Raw genomic sequence first — 12,272 nt, 5'->3', positions numbered from 1 at the left:
CATAAGGAGTCAAACACTTCCACAACCATCCTCAAGGATTCATTGCTTACAAGGTTTTAGAGGACAGATCACTTGACTGAAGTCTACATTTTGTCATTTTTCTGGTCCTTACAAAATATGTTACCCTATGCTATAATGATAAAGGAAAGTGCCAACAAACACTGTAGGTGGCAGGAAAATATGTGTGACCTGCTGAGTGAAAAGGTACCAAAAGTAGGCTTTGTGACTTATTTATACCACAAGATAGAGGGACATCAACTGCATAATCCTGCAAAATTTCAGCCTCAAGTATGGACTAATTGCACCTTTAATAAATGAGAAATATTTATCAATAAAAAAGTAACTAACCCCAGAATTCAAATACCCCACTTGAGGTACCTGCAGTGTTTAGGCTATACAACATGAAAAACATTAAAGTTGTGAAAAACAAAACTGCTTAGTCTCATTATTCTGACTCTATAGTACATATGGACATCTCAAAAGGCCAAAATAGACATCTAGTGCTTGAACCATCCAACTCCTAATTTTGCAATGGCAGAATAGAGACATCCAACACTGCAGTACGTCCAAAGTGCAAGGGGGTGTGTTTTTGGGCAGGACTGAAATTTGGACATACAATAGCGATTACCGAAGGGAAAGAAATGTCCATGTCTAAAAAGAAGGCCGACCTTGTTCTGAAATGTGAGGAACACTCACATTACAGAAAGGTGTTCTGATTGAGCAGCTGTCCACTGGAGGGATTAAGGCATGACACCTCATTAATCCTCCAGTGGTTGCTGTCACACTCCCTCTCCCCTGAAAGTAAAACCGTAAGGGGATATCAGGTTGTATAACAACTTCAGGTATTATGGGCATTCTCAACAGAGCAGGAAGCAGGTCTGTAAACCAGGGGACCCAGATTCAAATCCCATTTAAACCTTTTTTTTTCCAGAAACAGAACAATATTATATATATAAGACACCTACAAGCCTGAAGGCTACTGAAGTGGTGTACATTTAGGTACAGTAGGTATTTTTCTGTTCCTGGAGGGCTCACAATACAAAGAGTTAAAGTGACAGCTGAACCTGGGTCCCTTGGTTTGCAGTCCACTGCACTAACCAACAGGCTACTCCTCAGACCTGACCCTCTGCTCTGTATGGACGTCTGTGTGGCCATTTTCTAAGGATGCTGTTATACAATTACAGACGTCCATATCCCTTGTTTCCCCCTGTTCAAAACGACATTTCAATTTGTAAAATGGACATTCATGCTCTAGATCCTGTTCAAAAATACATATGAGATGGACGTCCGTTTGGGACATTCTGACTTGGATGTCCCTAATCTGACTAGGATGTCCTTAACCCCTCAAAACTTTCAAAAATGAAAGCTGCCTCTCCAACTTTTATAGCTTTAATCTTTGATATTTGTAACTCCACTTTTGCTACCTTTTTCTTCAGCAGGTCACATATTCAGAAGCAGGCTAATATGGATTGAAAAAAAATTAAACCAGATTCTTTAGAGGGGCAGGTTCTCTATATGCCAGATTCATTTGTGTTTTCTGCCTTATTTGCCCCACCCTCTTAGTGTGGAAGATGAGCATGTCTGAATCAGGCCCTTTTTCCTTACAAACCAAATCAGTAATAATTCACATTTCAACTGCAAATAAAGAAGTCAATATTCTTGAAACATATTCATTTTTTTTAAAGCAGCACTCTTCAGCTGGGTAGATAATTCTGATCAGCGCCTTCATGGAGTTAATAATGGTAGGAAAGGTTAAAAAGAAGATTTCAGAATCTTTAAATGCTAATATTTCAAAACTGGAATAAATCATAACCAGGGGGATCTTTAATCCTTTTATCTAAATGAACCTCTAAATTATCATAAGAATTTTGTTAGTGGTAATATTTAAACATGCAAAATATCTGCTACTTTAATGTCTTTTTAAACTCTGTATTCTTTGCTCAGCGGTGGTTTCAATATGGCAGCCAAGGGATAAGGAGAAGAATTAAGGTACATTAAAAAAGGAATACAGGATAAAATATAAATATAGAAGACAAGAAACATATAGACCATGTGGAACTTGAACAAATATATCATTATTAAGGAAAAACATAAGAATATAAAGCATCTGTTCTCATATTCCATATGTTTCTATATAGAGGGGATATTATGCTGGACTTTGCATAGATCTCCAGTTGTCTTCTTATTTACCAAACCTTGTATTTCATTATAAAAACATAATTAAGACCCCTTACACCAGCTTTTTAGCATAACAGGTTTCTTATACTAGACAGTTTCAAAAAAGAGAAACTAGCTGTAGGTGGTGCTCTAAATGGATAGCTTCATAACAGAAACCATAAGATAGATAAGTCATAGAAACATATATTATGCATTGTCATTTTGTATGCAGTTACTTCAATTAAAATAATTTAAATATAATCTAAACTTATTTGAGACATTTTCTACCAATACTGCAAAGTCCCAGAAGAGTCTTTTAGGCATTGTTTTATTTCATAATAGGAATATACTTATAACCACATTCTATTTTTTGGCCATATTTTAACAGCAGCAAAGTACAGCTACGTCCTGAAGTAAATTATGTAAAATATAATTTGTGGTTTCCTGATTTGTCTTTAGCATTCTTCTTTATTTGCCCTATTGTCTAACTGACTCATTTTTGCTTCCATGCATTTAAATAAATAGTTAAATTATGAGGGAAAAAGACTTACTTGACTGCATGGTCCTGGCTGAGATCTCTGCAGTAGAAGCACCCAAGCCTGGAGGAGAACGGGCTGCCAAGCGGAAGTAATACAAGCTGTTGGGTTTCAGTCCTTGCAGACGGTAAGATGTGGCGGGTTCAATCGTAATGCGTTGCTAAGGAAAACAAGATAAGTGAATGGTTATGTCAAGAAAGCAAAATATTGTTCGTTTTCAGATCTATTTAACCTTATTAAAAAAGAATAATTCACACTGGACTTGTATGCAGGGGGGAGAAGAAGATTAAATTTTATAAAGTTTTTACAAAGAAAGCTTACATACAAAAAAGGGCTTTTAAAAAATTGCATGAATATATTTGTGTGCGAAAAGTATGTGCACCAAAAGTGTGCACCTAATTTTTATGTGATCTACATGTAGGCATTCCTTGGGGCATATTTTGGTGGCGTAGATGTAGGGTTGGAAAGTATGTGCATATTTTATAAATACGTGGGTACATGCATAGAGAAGATGTGCATATTTATACCTTCTTCAGAGCAGGTATAAATTTGTGTATGTGGACATTTCTGGACTGCAGGGACTGGTTCTGGGAGGCTATGGTGCTTATTTTAGACGTGTCACTCGTGTTATGGACTTTTATAAAGTGGCACTTAGATGCCTATCATGCGCACACGTCTAAGTTCAGATTTTACAAAGCTAGTCTAAAGCTAAAGGACATCCAAATAGCAAGGGATATGGTCTGGGTGTGTTTATGTGAGACAAGGGTGGGCCCAAAAATACACATTTAGAGCTAGATTCTATATATGGTACCAAAAAAAATCAGCGCTAAAAAGCACTATTCTATAAAGGTGCAGTTTATAGAATGGTGCTTACAGCCGGGAATCACACCTAACTTTAGGTGCAGCCATTTGCACCAACTGATATGTGGTGTAAATGTACACACCTACATTAAGCGCATATTCCCCGTTACACCCATAACCCTCCCATTTCCATGTCCCCTTTTTCAGATTGAGTGTAAATTTTAGGCGTTGATCCTGTGCCTAAATTTACAAGCATAAACACCAATTAACTCTAATTAGTGGCAATAATAGCTTGTTAAAAAGCCAATTATTGGCAATAATTAACTCATTATTCAAATAAATTGCATGAAAAAAAACCCCAAATTCTGTATATTGTGCCTTAATTTCCATGCAGAAATCGAAGTGTATTCTATAATAATGCATGTACATTAATTGGTTAATTATCAGGGCTGTTAAATGAATGTTAACAATTATCAGCACTAACTGGCATTAAGATCTACACGCACAACTCACTAAGAGTATTCTGTAACGTGGTGCGCTTAAAATCTAAGTTGCATAGTTGAAAAGAGGGCATGGCCATGGGGAGGGCACAGGCGTTTCTAAAATCTATGTGCATTATTACAGAATACACCTGATCTGCACCTAATTTAGATTTCGGGATTTACATCAAGTAAAAGGTGGCCTAAATGGATGCAACCAAATTTGGTCACATGTCGAGCCGCTCGGTTTATTATATATACCGTGTGGAAATTTAAGTCTATTCTATAAAATTTAGGCGCACTTTACAGAATATGTCTAGATGTCTTTTTTAATGCATGGGTTTTTCTGATGCTATTTATAGAATCTAGCCACCTATCTCCCGCAGTCTGAATATTGGGGCCAATAAGCTTTAACTAGGTGCCCTTTTACACATCCCACCTAGGTGTCCTGTTACATAAGAACAGCCTTACTGGGTCAGACCGATGATCCATCTAGCTCAGTATCCTGTTTTCCAACAGTGGCCGAGCCAGGTCATAAGTACCTGGCAGAAACCCAAATAGTGGCAAAATTCCATATTATGTATCCCAGGGCAAGCAGTAGCTTCTTCATGTATGTCTCAATAGCAGACTATAGACTTTTCCTCCAGCAACTTGTCCAAACATTTTATAAACCCAGATACGCTAACCGCTTTTACTACAACCTCCAGCAAAGAGTTACAGAGCTTAACCATTCGTTGAGTGAAACAAATATTTCCTCCTATTTGTTTTAAAATATTTCCTTGTAACTTCCTTGAGTGTCCCTAGTCTTTGTACTTAGTAAAAAAATTGATTCACTTTTACTCATTCTACACCACTCAGGATTTTGTAGACCTCAATCACATCTCCCCTCATCTGTCTCTTTTCCAAGCTGAAGAGCTCTTACCTCTTTAGCCTTTCATTGTATGAGAAGAGTTCCATCCCCTCTATCATTTCGGTCACTCTTCTTTGAATCTTTTCTAATTCTGCTATATCTTTTTTGAGATACAGCGCCCAGAACTGAATGCAATACTCAAGGTGAGGTCGCACCATGGAGCAATACAGAGGTCTTATTTACCATCTCTTTTCTAATAATTTCTAGCATCCTGTTTGCTTTTTTGGCTGCCGCCGCACACTGAGCAGAGGATTTCAACATAAAATCAAATCCACAGTTTGCTTAAATTAAAAAACCTTCTGTGTATTTGGGAAACATTAAATTGGACAGACTATGGGCCCTGCTTACTAAGGTGTGTTAGTGTTTTTAGCGTACCTACACTTAGCGCATGCGCTAACCATGTAGGTGCCTATAGGGATATTGTAGGCACGTACATGGTTAACACATGTTAAAAATGTTAACGTGCCTATATTGCTGCTTAGTAAACAGGGCCCTGTATGTACTTTATGGTTTGTATAAGTATTATTGAACAATCTGTATTGCACTACAGATCATATTTCTCAACGGCAGTTTAATTTTTTTAATTTTAAACTTAGCCTAATCAAAACATGTAAAACAATCCTTTGATACCTACCTTACCGGATGTCACTTTTATTTCCAAAATTTTGCTTCATATAAACTTCTCCAAAGTGTCTAAAGGGCAGGCGAACACACACTGCTAGGTCACATACAATACTGAGAAAATATTTTTGAACATCTACATTTTAAACACAAAACACGATTGGGTCCTAATTTAAACTCTTATAAGAAAGAACTGAAATTCTTCTATATATATTTTCCTTGAACCTAGGAAACTATTAGAATTTATAGTTAGTAAAGAGTAAGTTGTTGACATTTTTTTTTATTGCATTAACACTACTCGGCTGTGTACCCTTAATCTCCTTCCATATGTCTATATATGATATTTCCTAGTACTTGGACCAAAAATTGTGGACAAAGAATTTAAATTTAATTTCTTCTTTTATTTATGTTTCTATTTCGCCTGAAATAGGAAGAATTTCAGATTTCATATGTTTATGTAGTTGCATGAATGTAACTGAAAAATTCATAAATAAATAAATAAATAAATAAAAAAAGAAAACTGAATAAGTAACTCATTCAAAAAAGGATGAATTTTGATTAGTTATTTCAACAATAGGTATCCCTGTGTGAAATATAAGTGAGTTCTTTGTTCAGTAAGTTGTGACACCTCATCGAGCAGCAACAACTTCAAATAAACATATCCTGTATCTGTCAATCGATCCCTCACAATGCCCTTGAGTCATTTTGGCCCATTCTTCCATACAGAACTCTGTGACATTTGAGGGCTTCATTGCATGAACAGCACCCTTACGGCCTATACAGTCTGCCTATCCATACAAAATACTAAGCTCCACAATCCCCTTCTCTCTCTGAGATCCTCTATGCTTGCTCCACACTTTCTTGATTCAGATATAGTCTGCACCTCTACCACTTCTGCAGAGAGACTGTTCCACATGATCACCAGTCTTTCCATAAATAATATTTCCTTTGATTACACTCATGTTTACCCCTTTGGCCTTCATCCCATGATCCCTTGATCCAGATCAACATTTCAACAGAAATAGGCTTGGAACTTGTAAGTATACTATTGACAACATTACAGACCAGCCTTAAAGAGAAACATAACCAACAAATATGGATCACCCCACAGAATAGCACCAGGGCTTTTTTTTAGCCAGTACACACCGGTATGGAGTACAGGCACCTTTTTTTTCCCTGTCTTCCAAAAATGTCCCATTCCCCCTCCCCCCCCCCCCCCCCCCCCCCCCCCCCCCCCCCCCCATTACATTTCTCATTCAAAATCTCCCAGCTTGAGTCAATTACAGTATTCTTTGGAGGAGTTTGTACTTCATTTAGTTGCTCCAGCTACTGATTTTACCATACCTGGCTACTGTAACATTTGTTATTTGTTTGTCAGCTAAGTTATTGCAATCTTTTTAGAGTATAGTGTTCAAATTATATTTGAACAAATTTAAAGACCCTTTCACTAAACTGTGCTAATAAATGGTATTAGTGTGTCCTAATGCAAGACTTTTCTGTACACTAAGGGACAGATTCTATATATGCTGCTAAGAGTTATGCCCATTAAATTGGGTGTGCGTTCTAATTTAATGCACATAACTTAATTGAGTAACAAGCCAATTAGTGCTAACAACCAATTATCAACACTAATTGGCAATAATTAGGATTTTCATGCATATCATATAACAATGTGTGCGTAAATCCTAGCACACATACATATTTTGGGACGTTCCCAAATGCTATGTGTATTCATATAGAATATGTCCAAACTGTGCCCAACTATAGGTGCCACATGTAGGCCTGCTCATAGCAGGTCTAATTGCAGACACCTACACTAAGACGCAGTTTATGCCTAAGCGTGATTCCATAACATACACATATTCTTTATAGAATCACACTAAGCACATTAAATTTTCAGCGCTACTTAGAAAATATACCCCTAAGCCAATTTCTAGCACGACTATAAATTTGATATGTTTCAATTACATCTTTTTGTGGTCCTGCACTAATGATAACATTAGTGTGCCACCAGTCAAAGAAAAATAACGCAGGAACCCTTAACATGTTGTCGGTGTCATTTAGGGGCCCTTTTATAGTACGGCATGTTAATCTGGAACTACTGCTGGCCAAACTTGGGTGCTGGCAGTAGTTCAAGCCCCGTCGCTCACCATTTCCCACTCTACAGAAAATAGCTAGCTATTTTCCAGTGTGGCGCTAACCTGGAGGTAACTGGGCAGTGCTGCACGCTACCCATTTAACCGCCAGGTTAGCACAGGAGCCCTTAATGCCACCTCAATGAGTGGCATTAAGTGTTCCCAACCGCATGGCCATTTTTTGGTCTTTTCACCCACTGCAGTGCAGAAGAAAAAGGACCCCCTGCCACTAGCGAAGGCCTTTTTTTACTGCAGCTTGGTAAAATGACCCCTCAGTTAGTGTGTGCTATCAACACGCCAGCTGAATAGCAATTCCATGCCTAGTCTTCACCCCTGACATGCCTCTTCAAAAAAAAAAAAATAATACATATGTAGTTATGATATGTATTATTGGCATTTATGCAAATATGTATATTATGTATTATTGGCATTTATGCCAAAATAATACATATAAAATATGTATTATTTTGGTATAAATGCCAAAATGCTTTATTGTGTCCTGTGTTAGGCTATTTTTCCTACATTAAGTGCATGTTAGTGCTTAACACAGCTTCGTAAAAGGGCCCCTTAATCACATTTCTGCGCTTAAACAGATGCCAATTCAAGTGTTTGGATCTAATTTTTAAAGCACTCTGGCTTTAGGCAGGATAATGAATTATTCTCATGATTTGTAAGCTAAGTCCCTAATTGGGTAATACATTCCAATTCCCAAGACTAGCAACATAGCCTTTCACTGCTGTGACACACTCCAGCTGGGTGAACTGATTTGGTCGAGCTGTGAATGTGGAAATGAGCTCTGGCTTCCTCTCATACTTCCCACTCTCTTCTTTTTTTATTACTACTATGAATGGAGCTAATGTCTTGTTCATATTGTAATTTCATTTGTTGCTGTCACAATTGCTATAGATTGTCCTTGTCTAGATCATTATTGTACACCGCCTAGTTATTTACCTGTAATAATTAATTACTTGTGTCTACTGTCATGTTTATTTTGAAATTTATTTGTTGCTATTGCCTATATCATTGATCATCTATGTCCAGATTTGCTATCTTTAACTTCACAGATAACCTGACATGTCAAATCCAATAAATAAAGAAAAACTTGCTAGTCATTAATATTTAAATCAAAGGAAAAAGGTTAAGGTGAGAACCAGGGCAATTTCAGTTTTTGGAATTCTTTGTCAAATTGTTTTTGTATTGATCTAGATATTTTATCTTTTCATAAGTTGGTAAAAGCATATTTTCCTGAACAGCCTTTTGAATAGTTTTTCGATTCTTTGGTTTTACGTGTTTTTTTAACCACGACATATAGACTGGTAGTGCTATAAGTTTGTGTTTTGTTTATTTTTATATTATGTTAGGCTATTTTATTTATCCCTATGTCACAGCATTAATGTACAGTAAGCGAGTTTATTTCAACTGAAAGAAAACTCCAGAATGAGAGCGCATAGGATGAAGTTAAAAGGTTGAAATCTTAGGGGTAATCTAAGGAAATATTGTTTTATAGACAGGTGGTAGATATGTGAAACAGCCTCTCAGTGGAGTTGGCGGAGATAAAGTATCTGAATTCAAGAATGCTTGGGACAAGCATGTGTGATCTCTTACGGAGAGAGGGATAAAGTGGATGGTGTGGATGGGCAGACTGGATAGGCCATCTGGCCTTGATCTGCCTTCATGTTTCTATGTTTTCTACTGTTTACCACAGACATATTAGCAATTTGCGGTAATATGTCTGTGATTAAGTCGCGCATGCTCAGTTTCACTAAAACCGAGCATGCACGTGACATGAGGGGAAGAAGGGCAGGCAATGTACAGAGAACAGCGCTGGAGAAAGGCTTCAGCTGGCGGGAGTTGGGGATCCCCGCCAGCCAAGTTATGTGGGGTTGTGGCCCAAACTATCCTCCCCCCACACTTTGAGCTCCACCAAATGTTGAGGTCTGGCTATGCCCCTGGTATGCACAACCACTGACATCTGGTTCACTAATAGGAAAAGTTACTTGGGCATGACCACTCGCTGGATAACTGAGGATTTGAACAGGCATTCTGCAGCCATTGCATAACGGCAATGTAACAGAAGCCATACTTTAGAAGCAACTGCAAGAATTGTTAGTAGTGTTTGTGAATATAGTTACAGACAATGCAAGCAAATTTAAAAAGGCATTTAAAGAGTACATGAAGGTTGAGTCTGATTCTGATGATGATGGTTGTAATGAAGATTTCAGTGATACTGAGCAGCTATCCCTGATTGACATCTGTGGGATATTAGACTTGGCTGCCGTCAGCAGTGTTAGCACAGTACAACAAGCATATCAGGTGTGTGTGTCATACGTTGAACCTTATAGCAACAACAGATGCTGATCCAACAAAGTTGGTAACCACCAGTACAGTTGTTTGTGTCATGTTACATTTGGAAAATGTTAGGCATTATGGAATGCTGCAATTCGAAGCACCAAATCATCAGAGTCAATGAGGGGCATTTTTGATATGATGTCTATGTCCAAACATCAAGTGATGATTAGAACAATTTTCGAACCAGAAAAACGTCTATTTTATTGCTTCTAAAATCACCATAAAAACAAGCCATTGGGATGTCTGGGGGCCAGCATGTCTAATAGACTGGCCAAACAGACATCCCAGCAGGACAGTGGGGAAGCCTAGGGACCACTGCAGTGCACTTCACATAAAAGGTCTCAGGTACAACCTTCACCCTTATATTGTATTGTGAGCCCTCCTGGAAAAGAGAAAAACAATAACTGTACCTCACTATGCACCACTACAATAGCCCTCAAGCCTGCAGGTGTCACCTATACAAAAGTACAGTAGGTATTTAGTGATTTTTGGAGGGTTAAGAATTTCCACCACAAGCATACCAGTAAGAGAGAAATATGGTCCTGGGGGCCCCCTCTCTACAGTCCACTGCACTGACCACTAGTCTACTCTAGAGACCAGTTTGCTGCTCTAATAGGAATGGCCATCATATCTGAAGCTGTCATACAGCTTGGTATCTATTGTCACTGTCATATCTTTGGAGAGTGGGAGGGGGTCAGTGACCACTGGAGGATTAAGGGGTGTCATGCCTTAATCTCTCCAGTGGTCATCTGGTCATTTAGGGCACCTTTTTGTACCTTAGTAATGTGTGAAACAGGTCTAGACAAAACCATCTCAATTTTTGTCCCAGAAATTTTGGTTTGCACTGACCACTAGTCTACTCTAGAGACCAGCTTGCTGCTCTAATAGGAATGGCCATCATATCTGAAGCTGTCATAGAGCTTGGTATCTATTGTCACTGTCATATCTTTGGAGAGTGGGAGGGGGTCAGTGACCACTGGAGGATTAAGGGGTGTCATGGCTTAATCTCTCCAGTGGTCATCTGGTCATTTAGGGCACCTTTTTGTACCTTAGTAATGTGTGAAACAGGTCTAGACAAAACCATCTCAATTTTTGTCCCAGAAATTTTGGTTTGGTTCCATTATGGCAGAAAACTGTCTAACTTTTGGGAATGCCCAGGTCCCACCCAAAACACGCCTCCAACATGCCCCCTCAAATGTTGGATGAACCGCGGAGAAATATGTCTCAAATCGGAGTTTCAAAAATCACAACTTAGACATTTTTGCGAGAAAAACATCCTTCTGACATTATATGTTTTTCAGATATTTTTCTCTTTTGAAAATAAGCACCAATATCTGATATTTTTGCAGGTGAATCAATTGTTATACCATGCCCAACCAGACAGAATTCAACATAAGCAGTCTAGCTACTGCATCATAAGTTGACTGATAAGCTAGCTGAAATCTGTGAAAAGCTAGGACTGCAGAAATTTAGTCATGTGGAGTTAGAATTTTTGAAAGAATATGCAAAAGCTATGGAACCTCAAGTACAGTGTTTAGAAGAATTACAGGGAGATCAAGAATTATTCTATGGCATGTTATTCCCAAAGTTAATTCAACTTTATTTTAAACTTAGGAAATTAGCTTTTGACAATTTTCAGTACTGTACTCCACTGCTGAATGCACTGTGATCTGGAACTGAACTTGATTCAAATATTTACTGGCCTTTGATCCAAATGACACAACTGATGCAACCATAAGAAATGCCATTCTTGCCACTATTTGCGTTCCGCAGTACAAACTGAAGTGAGTTCCTCCAAAAAAAGAGAGAAGAGTTCATCCAGTTGTTTGCTGACACTATTGAAAAGCTAATGGATCAGACAGGCAGTCCATGAGTCGATCCACACAAAGACTGCACAACGATGACTATGTTTACGACAGTCAACAGCGGAGGAGACCAATGCAAAAACTCTGCCGTTACTTTTAAACTCCAGGCTATGGACTAACATGCTGATCAAAGTTCTTCAGTTGCTAGTTTCCATTCATTTCAGGCTATAAAGAAACTCTTCATTAGACTTATCGCACACTAATTTGGCAGTTAAAACAGGATACCATTTTCAGCTGTGTTAGGCATGCGTAAGCACCTAATTCTGCTTAGTAAAAGGACCTCTTCACGCATTAAACCAGGGCAATAAACTCAGACAATGCTACCAGATTGCCTGTTCTCTATCACAAATCAAACAGGAGGTTCATACTGGCCTAAACAGCATTTAACCACAGTCCTTCATACTTCAACACAAAAGGTT

The 12,272-nt window shown here is 38.2% G+C and overlaps 1 protein-coding gene across 12 annotated transcripts in view; it reads right to left on the bottom strand.

The window, feature by feature from the left end:
- The window catches only part of PTPRD (protein tyrosine phosphatase receptor type D), a 1,064,164-nt gene that overhangs the window by 458,173 nt on the left and 593,719 nt on the right, over positions 1–12,272 (bottom strand). For all 12 annotated transcript variants that reach the window (XM_030194293.1, XM_030194296.1, XM_030194294.1 and 9 more), the window contains one exon: positions 2,709–2,853. In XM_030194293.1, coding sequence (XP_030050153.1) covers positions 2,709–2,853 — 145 coding nt within the window. The remainder of the gene's footprint in view (positions 1–2,708; positions 2,854–12,272) is intronic.

This window comes from Microcaecilia unicolor, chromosome 2 (genome assembly GCF_901765095.1).
Source record: "Microcaecilia unicolor chromosome 2, aMicUni1.1, whole genome shotgun sequence".
Classification (NCBI taxonomy): domain Eukaryota; kingdom Metazoa; phylum Chordata; class Amphibia; order Gymnophiona; family Siphonopidae; genus Microcaecilia; species Microcaecilia unicolor.
Note: the sequence above shows the minus strand (reverse complement) of the source record. Positions and strands in the feature narration are given on the sequence as shown.